This window comes from Punica granatum, unplaced genomic scaffold (assembly GCF_007655135.1).
Source record: "Punica granatum isolate Tunisia-2019 unplaced genomic scaffold, ASM765513v2 Contig00029, whole genome shotgun sequence".
Lineage (NCBI taxonomy): Eukaryota > Viridiplantae > Streptophyta > Magnoliopsida > Myrtales > Lythraceae > Punica > Punica granatum.
The window spans coordinates 34,243-49,909 of record NW_022204047.1 but is presented as its reverse complement, the minus strand read 5'-3'; the positions used below and the strand labels follow the sequence as shown (position 1 = coordinate 49,909).

The following is a 15,667-nucleotide window of genomic DNA, read 5'->3' as shown; positions in this document are numbered from 1 at the left end:
GACCGACCGACCAACCAAAAGAGAGAGACAGTGACGTAAAAGTCAATACTTTTATAAAAGAAAATTCAAATTTGGTTGTTAAATCTTTAATTAGTGATACATGTCTGTTTTTAATTTAAGAATTCACAATTTTCACCAAAACAAAAATATCAAGATATTTTACGTAACTTTGGTGACAGTGTATGTATTTGGAGAGGAAGGAAAGGAATTTCAATGGTTAAAAGGAAATTAGGTACGATGAAAATGCACTGGGAGTAAGTGATTAAAAGAATTCCAAGGAACTCACCAAAAAAAAAAAAAAAAGATCCCAAGTTCAAAAAGAAAAAGCATTACACAGAACACACAAAATCGAGCGTCGTGATACTTGCTCTCGCCTTTAAACGTCAAACTGATTCTATTTCCAATTTTCGTCAATAGATTTTCCGGAACTCTTTTATTGAAGTTTTTTCCTGTTGCCCGTTGCATCCGTCCCTTTTTCAAAATCATTTCACTTTCGATTGACCTAACCTATCGAGGAGTGCTTGCAATCACTGACCATGACACTGAAATCCGGAACCACGGAAAAGATGTCATATAGAGTTACAAATGAATCAAAACAGGTTTTTCTGATTCAAAGCGTCTTTGATAGATACAGCAACTCACACTATGTAGCCCGGAAACAGAGCATTTTCAAATCCTTTACATTTTATATCGAAGGAACTGATCACAATACCACCGGCCACACAAGCTGGCGTGCTTTGCCTCTTCTGATGATATCAAATTCTCCAAAGGAAATGCTTTGTTTCCTTTTTCTACTGTTTAAAACACGCTGAACGAACTAAGGACCCCTTCGCCGAAGTCCTTGAGTGCAGCGCCTGTCTTCTTTTCTATCTTTCCACGACATCAGCCACGAAGATGCTACCAGAGTCGCACCATCCGCCCAAAACGTCCTTCCCGGGACACTGTCAGCAGAACGAGTAGACACTCACCAATGAATTTCCATCAAAAGCCACAAGTGAAGGTACACATCCATATACACTGCTTATGGGCCACACTTGGTATAAAGAATGGACGAGGATAATGATTCAGTCAATATACTGCTTCCTAGAGCCATTCTATTTCCTAAAAGTTTCCCATTTCTTCTTCGTTCCGCACACAGGAATGCATTATAATCTTCAGAGAGCAGTGAATTCATACACAAGGCACCACACAACTGCTCAAACTCCAAGAAACTAACAACTTCCAGCCACGATTGATGCAATTCCTAACTCAATGTCTGATAAATGAAACTACAAACATGTAGAGAACTTCTGCAGATAATAAATCATACCTTATTGAAACCAAGCCAGTTCGAATCACCTCTAAACGTAAATGCTTTCTTACTTTTCTTCCACTGCCCACAAGATACCTGCTCAATGCAAGCTTGTTAGTATGAGAGAGAAAATTTTGGGACAAAGGGGTAACTAATTTCAGATTACAAGGGACGTCTGAACTGCTAGTTGGTAATAAAACGAATAAATGTGAGTTGGCAAAATGAGGGGGCTGGGGGAAGAATGCAACAGAATCTGATGAACAAGAGATCTTTGAAGTCATTGTTATTATTATTATTATTACAACAATCACCTCATAATCCATCCCTTGTATGTATATGTAGTCGGGATCAACTGAAGAGAATGAGAGTCCTGTAATCTGCTAGGCGAGCAAACAGCAGCTTTTTACTGACTATGGAGCTCCCAATTTTTTGCTTTAAATCAAATTTGGAATGAAACAACTGCAGGGACCATTGAAGAGATGAGATTACAGGAGACTCTTATATAACTGACCTCATACTTTGAGCAATTCACCCATCTAGATAATGCTGACCACCTGTACTAAAACATTGTTGAGTGTCTGCTGACCAAGTAATAGAAATCAAACATCTCGTAGATTTTCTAGAGTTTTCATGATTAAATACTAAAAAGATGAAATAGACATTCTTGACCTGCGAGGATCATATATGGTCACAGTGCGGTCAGCTCCACCCACAGCTATGTTGTCTCTAGATGAGCTGCAGACGGCATAGAAGATGTCACCTATAGATCCACAAATTCTTTGCAGGCAGCCTCCATTCTCCTTTATTCGCAGGTCCCATATAGTCAGCTGCAGGATTCCAGACAATGACTAATTGGGAATTCGAGAAGATGGTTGCTAATTGGCTATCATCAAACCAGTCAAGAAAAGCAAGATTTGTTTCATGGTTCAATATTTCCAGAATTAGACAAGTCCAATTACTTGCTCAAACATCATTTCAGGAAAAACTAAAATTACTTCTAATAAAAGACTGGCCGATACAGAATAGTCTCGGGGATATCAATGCTCGTCTGATCTTATTTGAAGAATGGGCCCTCGATGTGAGCCGTCAATTTAATAACTTTCCATAGTAAGTAAGTCGATACCAACCTTGTAAAGCAGTTCCATACAGACCTAACCTCATGTAAAAAGTTCTAACTCGATTTCGTTCTAGTTGAGAGAAGTGATTGGCTCTATCTTATAAAGTTCACATTAATTGACAACAGGTTTTAATTATCGAAAATCCTTCAGGCTGGTGGGTGACATGCTTATGAAAACGAGACAAAACTAGGTGTCGCCAATGGGCAAACCTGACATCCTTCAGTGACAGCAAGTATCGAATTTCCACCCCCATTACTGCCTAAGTTCTGTACGAAGTTCAGCGAAGATGGATACCACAGGCTGAAAGACGATTAGGTAGATAAGAAAACATTATAATCAAAGATGACGAGTGGGAAGGAGAAGAAATGCATTGTCAAAGACTTACGTTCGCAATGTCCGGAGATGGATATCCTGGTCATAGATATCGATGCTTTTGCTGAAGCTTCGTGCAACAGCTGCCTGCATTTTTGGAGCAGTTAGTGAAACTAAGGAATTGATCACATAGCACTTGGGCGTTTCAATCAAGGGTGTAAAAGATAGCATATAACAGTTCATTCTTAAAATATATGTACAGCAGATCATTGTTCTGGAATTTGGCCTTCATTCAGATGTTATCGGATGACCATTAATGAATATGATGAACCAATAAATAGCAATTGACATGAGGATCTCTAATAGTTAATCCATGAACTTAAATCCTTCAATTTCATGATAGAACAAAGAACTATTTTTGTCACGAATCCTGAATGAACAACTGAATGGAAGGGCAACCAAAACAGGTCCTGGTGCCATAAGAAGCACGAAGAGAGAAAGGAAAAGGCGTCCAAGAGAGAGAAAAAGCCGTGCAGCATGTCCAAAAGCTTCTCAGTACAAGACTATTTAAGCTGAAGACAACACATGATTGTCAACTATCATCCACACAACAAATTCACAGAGGAAATATGCCAAGCAAAGGGTGACATTGATTTGGAGAAAAGAATTATTCAGTGAAGATAGTTTATAGTTTAAAAGATAAATATTTTGGATGGACCGATAACCTGTTTAGATGCCAAAACTTCTGTGCCGTGTTTTGTACAGAAAAATGAAAGTGTTATGGAATGGAATCGCCACATAAGGCTGGATCCCCTCATGCAGTGACTCCATTCCCTTCCTTTAGACCAATGAGATCTTAGAAGTCAAAGGAATAAATAAATCAGCACAAGAGTTGGGCACAGGTCACTTACCATGGACCAATGACTTGGACTGAAGCACACTCCAGCCCAGCTGCCCTCACCGACACCACAATCTTGAGGCAAAACCGAGTACGTGATCTTGTCCACATCTGAAAATTTTAAATGGGAATAGATAGAAAGCATAACCACCATAGGCCATGAAAATAATATGGATTTTATAGTTTTGATAAATTAGAGAAACTACAACTCATACAGCAAGAAGGCAAGTAAAACTTACTTTTACCACTGATATCAAGTTTGGAAACAATGAGGTGGCCATAAGAATCCACGCTTCCCAAAATCAAGTGACCAGTGCCTATATGTCATGAAAAAACAATGTGAAGATCCATTACTTCACATTTTCGAAAAACTAAACATAATCTGTGACTTGCAAAAAAGAATCTTCTCACTGTCAGTTTCGGCAAGAATTATGCTTTGAATTTCCGAACGATGAGGGCATCGATTGACTAATACAGAATCTGTAATCTTCAAATAGGCAACATGATCAGTTACACTATTAATACCCAAAGTGAATAAAGACAGGAGCGATAGAATGCAGATTTTCCAAATGGGCCAGAAGAAATTGGAATTCGTTTATGGTTCAAATTCGGCAATAATTGTGAAAGCCAGAAAGTGAACTTAGAGGGTCACAGGATACCTGCGTGTGAAAAGGAATCAGGAGGTTGTCTTTGCCCTCACTAACCAAAGCATCCTCAGAAGGCACCTACAGAACAATCTTCAAACATAACCAAATTGCACATCCGAAATTCACAGAAACTGCCTTCTTTACGAACAAATTGTGTGCGCCATTTTGGCACTCATTTGGAGTATTCAGAATGAAAACATGACTATCCAGAGCAGTACAGTTGTTTTAAGAAACAATTACTCAAGCGTCTCTTCCACTCGCATTGAGTTCGACAATGGGACCACTTTTGCACCCCGAAAAAGGTTGAGTCTCAGCTAACTTAGCACCACAGCCCGACATAACACTATCTATTGATTTAACAGGAATGGCAGATGACCTTGCAAGTCAGTTGTTCCGACACCATTCTTCAGAGGGCAAAATGAGATTCTACGAACTAACTTGGCAACAAATCATTAAGGTTTCTCGCAGAGTCCACGTCATTTGGCCCGAAATCAACCGAAAGAATCCAATCCATAATTGCCCATTTCATATGATGGCCACAAGCAGCTCGTGCGCGAAAAGCAAAATCAAAACTTTAGACTGAGAAATGAAATCCCCCACATACGACGATGAAAGCAAGTAAAAAGGAATCCGAATCTCGACCTTGAGTTTATAAACATTGCAGCCGGAGGCAATGTAAACACAGCAAGCAGAGCCATCCTCGTCCACCTGAACAAGCCAGAGCAGTGAGAAGTCAATCAGAAATTTGACAGAGACAGAGGAGGAGACGAGAGTATTTAGGGTTTTGGAAGAAGGGGGGGTGGCGGAGAAATGGAAGAAGGGCTGTGCTGTACTGTACATGGAGAGCGAGGCGGGTGGATTGGAGGCTCCCCGGAGATGGGTTCTGAATCAGAGACGGAGGCACCGACGCCTTCAACAGACTCTTCGCCTCCAGCATTGATAATGGCGGGAAGGGAACCCGTCATGGACATTGACTGAAGCAGCGCCACATTTATATGGGAAGGTCTATTGATGCAGCATAGTAAATTACTCTAAAGATGCGTTAAAATGGTAAATCATGGGTATTTTAAGATATTATTGTCATTACCAGAGAGGATAAATTACATAGCTTGAAAAACTATATCAATGGGGAATTATATGGTGCAATCAATAAATTTGGTTGCACTATACCATCAAATAAATTACTAATACTGCGTTTGATTTCAAAGTAAGATTTTAAAATTAGATTTTAATTTTAAAAAAGAGTGGTATAAATGGAGCACACCATTTGACTTTATATGAGTTATTTTGTTTTGTTGTGGAAAAAGAGTGATATAAATGGGGCCCACCCTTTGACTTTGTATAAGTTATTTTGTTTTATTATGAGTAGAATTAAATTAAAGTACGATTTTAAAATCATATTATGAAACCAAACAAACCATAAATGTGTAAGTAAAATTCTTTAAAATTTGTGTACTTTATTTCAAATTTTGAATAATTTATAGCGAAAGGTGTGTAATTTATTTTGAAATTTATTCAACTTACTTTATTTCTTTTTGTGGGTAGAACTTATTAATTTCTCTATAAGTAATTTACTAAAAATTCGTATAAATTAGTACGAATTGAAGTAACTAATTTTATTTGCATGGTGCTACCCAATTGTACCATAGACCATTCACTCTCAAAATGATTCTTCAAGTTTAAATCGGTCACGACTTTGGCTCTCAAAAAAATTTTACCACCAAAACCATCCTCTAACATTAATTTCGTCTATCAGAATAGTCATTCGTTAAAGTAACAAAATGATAATCTGATGTGGCCTCCTATTTAAATTGACAATGTTATTTAATCTCAAACTCTAAAATTTACGCCATTTTTCTCTTTTAAAAAAATGGCAAAAAAAAATTTAATAAAGGGGAGCTCCCACCAAAGCTCTCCCCTCTATATTCTCTCCCTTATAAGAGAGAGGGAATAGCGAGAGAGCTCTGGCAGGGGCTCCCCCACCGATGAACACCCTAGTAGGCGGGTCGTTGAAGGCCTGAGAAGTCAATTGCAACTTCGCTCGGGGTGAATCGCAGGCAGGGGAGCTCTTGCCAAGCTACCCGGTTCTCTCTCTCTCTCTCCGAAAGGGAGAGGGAGCAAAGGTATCACAGGTGGGGGAGCTTCTACCATGGTACATCTTTTTTAATTGGAATTAGTTTAATTCACGTGTCGTGGTAATTTTTTTGTCAATTTTTATAGGATCTAAAGTAGGTAATTAACACATAATATATATGAAGAAAAAATATATAAAATAACTACATGTTTTTACCAAGTAGACCTAACAAATGATAGAAATCGTGGGCGTAGACAAATATGTAATCCGGCCTAGTAGAAATGCGTATAACAATATTCATGTAATATAACTCTAATAGCATTGGCCCAATGATTAAAGGAAGCAACTTCATCGATGAAGATCCAAGTTTTTGTGCCTTGTATTTATAGGGATATCGGACATTGAACTTGAATAATATCACATGCATCGAGGGGTGCTCTCCAATTATCGAGAAATTTTTTATTTTTCAAGAAATTTAGTTATATATTATTACTTACAAATGATACGGAAACATAATTAAAATGCGTAGAATATGATACAAGCAAATTATAATGTAAGTTCATTGAACTGAAATAGAAAGGTCAATGCAATATAGAGCTGAGAGTTTGTAATTTCGTTTATGTTGTACTTTTTGTCTATGTGCGCCCAACTTTTATATATTATAAGTGATTTGATATCTCTCAATCTATAATGAACTACATGCACAGTAAGATATCAAAGCGAAACTTGAAAAGTGAACTTTAATGCTGATGGGGTTCTCTCTTGATTTATCGTTATCTCAAGTTCAATCCCTAACCTGACCAAGTATGGACTGAAACGATATGCTTACAACTGATATGTAAAATTTCTCATAAAATAATTGTGGTTTATGATACATATATACATATATATATATATATATATATTTTTTTTTTTGCTTGAGAATTGTTGTAAATATTTGATGTAAACATGACAAAACTATATGAAATGGCAATCCTAGTACTTCTTATCGAAGTACCTGTTTATCCTTATTCATAAAGGAGAATGAAATGACTTGAAATGAGTGAAATCTCCACTTGGGCACATCGGCCATCTTCATGTGACAATTGACCATGTTCATGTGCCCATCTTCATAATTATTAGTATTATCTTCTAAAAAGTTTAAAAAAGAAAAAAGTGATGGAAGTCCAATGGCTATTCCTTTTCTATTCTTTAACCACTACAGTATTCATGTATTCCCTAGGATCATACATCGAGTGCTCCACCAACTCTTTTCTTCAACCTCTCTCTCTCTCTCTCTCAAATCAATTGATATCTTATATATATTACTCAAAGTATAATTAGAACAATCTCTCTCTTTGAGATACGGATTCGTTTTGAGGGAAAAGAAAATCTCCATTGTGCAAAAGGGAGATGTTCTCTTCATGGGTAAAGCGGGGAAGATGATTATGTGGTGATGATTATAATATCGACAGTGGGAGGATCCCTTGGTGGACCCTGATTTTGACTTTTTATTGAGGAGTAGGCCTTTCAAACTATACGAAATTTCCAGAGGGTTTGGTCATGGAAGATCCAAGTAACCATATCGAAGTTCGACATCGCTGCTTCCTTCTTTTGTTGGACGGACAAGGACTGCCCCAGACCCGCACTCCATGCACGCCTTGACGACTCCACCTCTTCCGCCATATCAAAAAACAGGCGAATCTCAGTACTTTTAGGACAAATTTGTGGCATGAACTGAAGAGGATTAGATCCTCCTTCGGCATGATTACCAATTGTGAATCACTTACCACCTCGATGGAACAAAATGTTATTAATTCTTAGCAAATTGTCTAGTTGTATATACATTGCATAGCCAGGACCATGTTCCCAAATTGTTGAATCTATTAATTAGAGATTCTTCCCTAATCTAAGCCCCGCTCACTAACTAGATCAATGCACCGAATTCCAAATTCCGAGAATAAAGTTATCGGTTCAACCGGAATTCATAACTGTAATCAGTTTTTCCCTGGTGTTTATGAGTATCCAGCTTTCTTGCTATCTACATGTGAATAGGAAAACCCTGCTCACATAGCTTTTCCAACTATTTGCAGGAACCAACCATAATAATAATAATGAGAAAATAATGGGTGAGGAAAACACAACTATTTGGTTGTGTAAGACTCCACTCATGAATAACACGTGTAAGATAAGAAAGAGAGAGAGTATATGGTGGGACACTTGTCATTCAGGAGTGAAGTTTTACACAAGTACACACCCAATATCTTCGGGTATCTATAGAGAAGTAAAAGGCAGGGCGTTCTTTCTGAGCTGTGAGCTGTGAGCTGTGAGTATAGGAATCAAAGGGGTCAGTGCATGCCAAAGGAATCCACTGACCACACACATCACCATTTCAGGAATGAAATGATTCTCTCAGCTTTCCCCTTCTGTTAAATTAAAATCACCATTTTGTTTTTCTCCCCTTTCATACATACCTGTCAGGGATGGGTCACATACACACGAGACCCATCGATGATATTTTTTTTAATTTGTTTTACGACCAGGCATTGGCATGGCCTTTCGCTTTCTCGATATGGGATTATATCTTAATAATAGCGAATCACCCCGCTTTTCCAATGTTTATTGTCATCTGTATAACTTTTTAGTTTAGCCGCTGCTGACTTCCACCTGCAATCTCTTGTTTTGAGCTACCTCACTTGTTAATTCCAAAGGACCACACACACATATATATATATATATGTTATCTTTCTTTGTATAAATATAACGAGAAAGAGACAGGGGATGGAGTGGGGGAGACATTCATCTACATCTTCTTCTTCTTCTTCTTCTTCTTCTTCTTCTTCCTCTTCTTCTTCCTCTTCTTCTTCTTCTTCTTCTTCTTCTTCTGCTTCTTTTGATCCTCTGAAGTGCTGATGATGGAAGGCGAGGGAGCTCGGAGAGAAGAGACATGGAGTCTCTTCAAGCCTCCATGAGAGACAGAGGACATGTAGAAGAGAGTATGAAGTGCAGATTTGGATTGGCACTTCCCTCTGATAATTATGCATAGGAAAGGAGATATGAAAGGAAAGCTGTGCTCACTTCTGAAGACTCTGTCATTCCTCTACCTTCTCAGCAGCCTAATTCTTAGCAGCTGAGACCCATCTGCAAATTTTTTTTCCTCTTCGTCCCGAGCGGAGCGGAACTATAGAAAGTCGACTTCCAACAAGCAACTCTTCTGTCAAGAGTCGAGATCGTCAGAAATTCAAGAGGTTTGGGCTGGCTAATACCTCTGGTACTTAAGAGGAATAAACGTATATAAATGTAAACTCAGCTTAGATGTTTCTGATCTTCATTTCTGTCGTCCAAGTGTAGAAAATTAAGGAGCCAACTTAATTTAGTGGAAGCAAACTAGCCCTTTCAAGGCAAATATCTATATCCGATCGTAAGATCTAACAATCGGTTTGAACTAGCATGCTTCTCCTTCCAGTGTTGTATGTTCAGACTGCGATTTTTCCGGTAATTAACTCTTGGATCTTGAAACCTCCGGTATGCAGTATTAATACTGTTCAGTCAGCTGATTAGAAGTACAGGTCTCTATTAACTGACAATGGATTTTTCTAGCAGAAGATGATTTGCTCAATGCCGAGAATGTGTCGAGCAGAAAGGTTATGAACGTTCATTGTAGAAAGAAGTATCATTCACGATCTTGCGCTATGATTGTTCATTGAGGAAAGAAACAGTATGAATGTTCCCTGATGAATGTAGTCGCATAGATGATCACGCAGCTGCACTGTAAAAAGAACTATCATTAATAATCTTGGGCTATAATTGTTAAATCAACCGAAGAAGATTGAATTGAATGACTGGCACTTATGTTGAGTGATCAGCAGAACAAGGAGAAGTCCTCTCATCCCATCTCCATCCCGACTGTACGTCGCATATCCACGGAAAACTATCAGCTCAGTGCACGCTCAGTCATTCCGAGCATGAGAGTCTCTGGTGATATTATACAGGATATACGTGCTCGTACAAAACAGCATTGTAAACGATAAAATGAACTGTTCATATCTACCCAACCTAACATCACTTTCCTTTCAGAAAGAGGTGATAGCTGCTGGATGCTCTGCTTGAAACTGCCTGAACCCCAACTGGGGCCCAGCGACATCTGAATTGAGCTCAGCAGATGAAGCACTTACAGACGGTGAAAAAACACGAAATGCTCCGTCATTCATATCTTTAAGTTCAGAAGCAGCAATTCTTCCCCGAAATTGCTAAACCAACATTCAACTGGAGAAGTCACGTTCGAGCGGAAATTTCCTGTTTGAACTTCTTAAATGACATTCTGAACGATAGCAACTACAATAGTAAGCGAAAAGGGAAAGACGATGACAGCATTTACAACTAAGACACACTTTGACAGGAGAAAAACATTAGGAAACAAATGAAGGCTAACGCAATTCAAGAGTTCTCCTAATCCCTTCTTTTACAGGAACAGCATACATCAGTTGCATCATCCTTGCAGACCATTACCTATGACCTATCACTTCTCTAAATTTCACAAACACAAATCTCTCTCCCAATTTCTTTAAACAGCTTACCCTCTTTCTCCGAGCTTCTCGCTATTCACAAGCCAATTTGGTGTCGAAGCTCGTCAGGCAGATGGCGAAAGCCTGAAATGCAGAGAGTGGGTAACGATAATCCATTGTGAACATGTCCTTCCCAACCTTACCAAACTGGAGAATGATCTTATCATGGTCGGTCTGAGAGCTCCCAGGCTGAGAAGATGACGGTGCAGGGCCAGTGCTATTACTGGGTGGATTCGCAGCAATCAGCTGGAAGTTCTTCACAGATGCCACTGTCACCCTGCCACGGAAGTTGAGGCACCAGCACTGTAGCTGCTCGTGCCATCTAGGTGCCTTGTTCTTGAGTACCAGAGGCCCCTCCTTCCTCTCCTCATCTCCGCCCTCCTCACCCAATGGCCCCAAGATGTCGGAGAATCGGGAACTGCTGAACTCTGTCGAAGTGTCAATCGACTTAGAAAATGACATGCTGCGGAAGGAATCCTCCAATGAGCGGGGAAGGAGCTCAGGCTGACCGGGGACAGACCCGCCCTGCGCGAGGGAAGAGGCTGGGATGGAGTGCATCATGCAATGCATCCTCCGTGGGCCCCTTGTGCCCAACACGTTGAGCTCGTATGTCACCTGAGCAATGTTGTAGCTTCCCGTGGGGACTTTCGGGGAGACTTTCTTAGAGTAGAACCTACGACTTCGTCCTGGTGGAGAAGAAAGCTGCGCATTGTTGTATGGAGGCTGGGTATCGTAAATTATGAATTTGGTGCCAAGAAAATTCGACCTGAAACAATTGTGCACGAGCAAATCTCAACAAATAGCATTTCCTTCATGTCTTACTAACAAAAAACAATGTGGTCAAACGGGACAACAAAGATAAATGGTACAGAGAAAATGATTGTAGATTAACCTTCCCTACCTTAATTTACCAATGTAAGTGCTGCTTGATCTTGATATGTTATCAACATGCATGGAAATTACATACTCAGTGCACGTTGTTCTCCGGGTGCGTTTCGCAGAAAGAAGGAACTTTCCATTCTCAACAAGCAGAGCTGCGAAAGCATAGCCAGTTATGAATAGGTTTTGGCCATTGAGAAAAATATGTATGTACTGAATCACGTATTTACGAGAGGAAACCTCGTGGTCAGTAATGATAACAAGTAGTTAATCGTCTCAAAGAAATTAAATTTATGTGAAAATTATAAAATGGAGGCACTCAAGCCTGTCCTGACAAACTACAAAATCAGTTTAGGAGCTTCCTTTTATTAAAGTATAAGTACCCGTAAACCAACCACAAAGAAGAAAGACTAAAGAAGCAAGCATTTGTTAACAGAAAAAACCAGTACAAGACAGCAGTAATACATCAATGTAACCCAATCAGTGTCGGCGGCAATTCTTAACTATACCTGGGTTGAGGCAGAGGAAGAGGTGATAAGTTAAATTCGATTTGTCCCGTTTGATAAAACACTGAATAGTCCCATCTCGAGGACCCGGCTGCATTACAGTTATGAAAACATGGCATTAAAGACCTCATCAACAGGAAACAAAACATCTCATTACCATAGATTGCCTTATCCTACCTGCTTCAATGAAACAGGGAAGGTTATCTTCCCAGATACCTCAGGGCAGTTAACGATCTCCTTGCACATTTCCCTCCACGACCTGCACACTCCAGCACAGGAAACTACGTGCTTACGAGCAGGCCACGTGCTCTCACTCGCCTCTAAACGCTTGATCACATCACGAAGCAGCTCAGGCGGGAGGCTGGCCCACTTGCTCGTCTGAACCACCAGAGGCGAATCGTGCAGCTCGTGGACTGAGCCCTGCGATTTCCCTTGGTGGTGCGAGCCAGGCAACCTCACCTCAAAACTCCGCCTTGACAAGCTCCCAAACCCATCCCTGATGTCACGGACTATACTACGGAATGACATTTATTCCAACTTTGCCAACGGATGCACTTCAACTCAATCTAATTGCGTAAATATATTCCTCTCCGGTCGATCAACACCTACAATCTGGAACGTTAACATAAAGTACTATTAACGATAATAATGAGCATGGCAATATCCAAATTCCACCAACAAATGCTTAACAACCAAGAAAAAAAAGAGGGGGAAACAATACAGATATGGGAAAAAAGGTTAAAGCAAGTAAAGATGATTCCAAGGAAAGAAACCCACCCGACATACACATAAACAAAGAAGCTAAAAATACCTGACTTTATGAGAAAAATTGTTCTGTTGTGCTCCAAACCCCAATTAGAACTTCATATTGCTGCTAATTCAAACCAACTTCCCTCTACCTTAGGAGCTCAAGCAGATGATAAGCAGCTCAAGTGGTCAATCCCCAGCAGAGCAAAAACACAAACCCTGGTGCTCAAATCTCACCAGGTCCAAAAGTTGCCTTGGGGTGAAAGCACCTAAAACATTAGAAAACACAAAATTTCCCAATACCCGATATTTTTATTTTCTGGCAATAAAATATCTATATTTCAACAGCTCCGGTCACTGGTCAGAGACAGACAATCTATCATCCCCTGGTCAAGAAAAACTCCCCTGGAGCTTCCCGGAGCTACAAGGGCAACCCAGAAACAATTTTTTTTTTCCCTTTCTTTGTAACTTCCCCCAACTATACAGCTCTAGCCTGGAAACCAACAGAGCTCTACACTTGAAGAAATGCTCTGTTCCACAGCTGGGTCTTCAGAGAAATGGAACCCACCAAAGACCAAGAACCACAAGCAGAAAACCCAGATCGTGGAAACGACCAATTGGGAGCTCGGAATCCGACAGCCCCCACAAAAGTTAACGGCTTGCCGGGGAAACAGACACCCCAAAGATGCAAGTGGGAGCAGGGAACAGAGACCCACCTAGGGTTTGAGAAGTATCCAGCCAAGGAAGCAGCTTTAGGGTTCTGCTGCAGCAGCAGCTCACTGTTGAAGATGCACGCTCAGATTGTAAGGGGGAAAAGGAGGAGGAAGGAGGAGAACGAGATCTAAGCAGAGGAGTTTACACTGAAAGCAGTCCACCCCCTTCACAACTCACAAGATCTCTCTCTCTCTACAGACTCGGTCTGAAATGGCTTTCTCTCTCTAAAACTGTCTCTCTGTGACCGGGAGACACGACCCCCGGCATTTTATTAAATCCCAATTCGCAAATTACCATTTTTTAATCAACAAATAATATAATAAAATAAATATTATTTGGTGTGAAAATTTGTGAGAGACATTGATTCGTAATTTCAAGACATCGAACATAAAAGTTATTTTTATTTCTCATAAACACTTTATCTGGACTCGAACTTATTTTTCCTTTTAATGGATTAGAACTGCTTATTAAGCAAAAACATTACGTTGGTAATATAAAATAATAATAGTCACGTGTCTTTTTCTTTTTGTTTTTATTTTTTTTTCTGCTCTGGATAACCCTTATGTCGTTAAGCAAAGAAAATGGGCCGATAAATAATAATTGCAAAAAGAAAAATGGCAAAATGTGGAGGATGAATTTACAATAATGCCCTTGACGGATTAGTCAATTTACTGGGTAGCTATTGACACGTGGCATTTGGAGATAAGAGTGGTAGGCACCGTTGGGGGAGCCACTCCGTCCACGCGGCTCCCGTCGGGAGAAGTGGCTGACGAATGCTAAACAAGTAAACGGAACGGACGAGAGGACTTGATGTCAGTGAGGGCAGGAAGGACATGAGATCCGGTGATCGCCGGTGCAATGCGGAATAGAAAGCTTATCCGGTCCTTTTAAAGAATCAGTTCTTGTTCTTTTTAACCGCTAAAAGTACGACAAAAAATAAGGATCGCAGTTAATCTTATTATTTATGACTATGAGGTCGGTTTAATCATGAAAGAAGGTCTGGACTGACTTTCGCGATTGATGATAAATTTTCCATGTGAGAGAAGAATGCCTTGTTCTTCCAAGATGGTTTCTGGTGTAACGTATAATAGGAAACTCACTATGCTCTTTTGAAACACCTTTCTTTGTTTAACTGGTAAATTCGTCTTACGATTGCAAGAGGTCGGGATCAGTTTTCGAAGGACGGTGAATTTCCCGTGTAGAAAAAAAATGGACTTACAACAACATGCACGCATTCGTTCAAGCAATATCCCTTGATCTTCATATGCTGTCACTGATGTGTTTCTCATAAGTAGTTGTATGATAAAAATTGTATCAAGCAAGAACTTCATTCAAAGTATAAAGGAAAAATATACATTTGGTCCTTTAGATTTCAATACTTTTCTATTTTAGTCAACTTTCTATTTTTTAATCGTTTAGATCCTAATATTTAAATACTTTTTTGTTTTAATTCTTTTCTTTTTTCTTAAGTCGTTTTCGTCAAATACCTTTGATTACTTTTTATTTGGGTTAATAACCAAAAACAATCCAAACTTTTCACATTTTAACGATTTTAGCACGAACTTTTTCTTTTAGCCAATTAAATCACAGACTATCGATTTGAAAATAATGTAACACACCGTCAATTTCTCCGTTAATTTTAACCGAAATTGCTGACGTGTACATGACGGTGCCACGTGGCACATGATAATGAGCCGAGTGGGTCCTACATTTTTTTAAAAAATAAAAAATATTTTGAAAATTTAAAAGATAACAAAAAGCCGATCAGTGAGGGCATCAATGCTGGCCCCCACCACCGCAATTAGGGTTGCCGACGACGACCAGAGTGGGGTTATGGTGGGGGATGGTGTCGAGGCCCCCACTGCCGACCATCTCATGCTCTTCAAAATCGGCCTTACGGCCTTTTTTCTTTTTCTTTTTCTTTTTTTTTTTTAAAT

General features: G+C 39.6%; 2 protein-coding genes across 5 annotated transcripts; both read right to left on the bottom strand.

Annotated features, from left to right (window-relative positions):
• Nucleotides 1-552: 552 nt before the first annotated feature.
• On the bottom strand, nt 553-5,264 carry LOC116189859. Of its 3 annotated transcripts, XM_031519594.1 has the most exons (13): nt 5,105-5,264; nt 4,909-4,974; nt 4,279-4,344; nt 4,031-4,106; nt 3,859-3,936; nt 3,633-3,730; nt 2,795-2,868; nt 2,619-2,709; nt 1,961-2,118; nt 1,803-1,845; nt 1,603-1,668; nt 1,310-1,387; nt 553-941 (listed from the first exon to the last, which is right to left on the bottom strand). In XM_031519594.1, the coding sequence occupies exons 1-13, from the start codon at nt 5,201-5,203 to the stop codon at nt 867-869; spliced, it is 1,068 nt and encodes a 355-aa protein (XP_031375454.1). In that variant the 5' UTR covers nt 5,204-5,264; the 3' UTR covers nt 553-866. The 3 variants fall into 3 exon arrangements, with proteins under 3 accessions (XP_031375454.1, XP_031375455.1, XP_031375456.1); XM_031519595.1 differs by lacking the exon at nt 1,603-1,668; XM_031519596.1 differs by lacking the exons at nt 4,909-4,974; nt 5,105-5,264 and adding an exon at nt 4,643-4,893.
• Nucleotides 5,265-10,500: 5,236 nt separating this feature from the next.
• On the bottom strand, nt 10,501-13,986 carry LOC116189862 (tubby-like F-box protein 8). 2 transcript variants are annotated; one of them, XM_031519600.1, is made up of 5 exons: nt 13,081-13,986; nt 12,447-12,881; nt 12,273-12,360; nt 11,786-11,918; nt 10,501-11,650 (listed from the first exon to the last, which is right to left on the bottom strand). In XM_031519600.1, exons 2-5 carry the CDS (start codon nt 12,795-12,797, stop codon nt 10,918-10,920), a joined length of 1,305 nt encoding a protein of 434 aa, XP_031375460.1. In that variant the 5' UTR covers nt 12,798-12,881; nt 13,081-13,986; the 3' UTR covers nt 10,501-10,917. The 2 variants fall into 2 exon arrangements, with proteins under 2 accessions (XP_031375460.1, XP_031375461.1); XM_031519601.1 differs by having other exon boundaries at nt 13,733-13,986.
• Nucleotides 13,987-15,667: the final 1,681 nt, after the last annotated feature.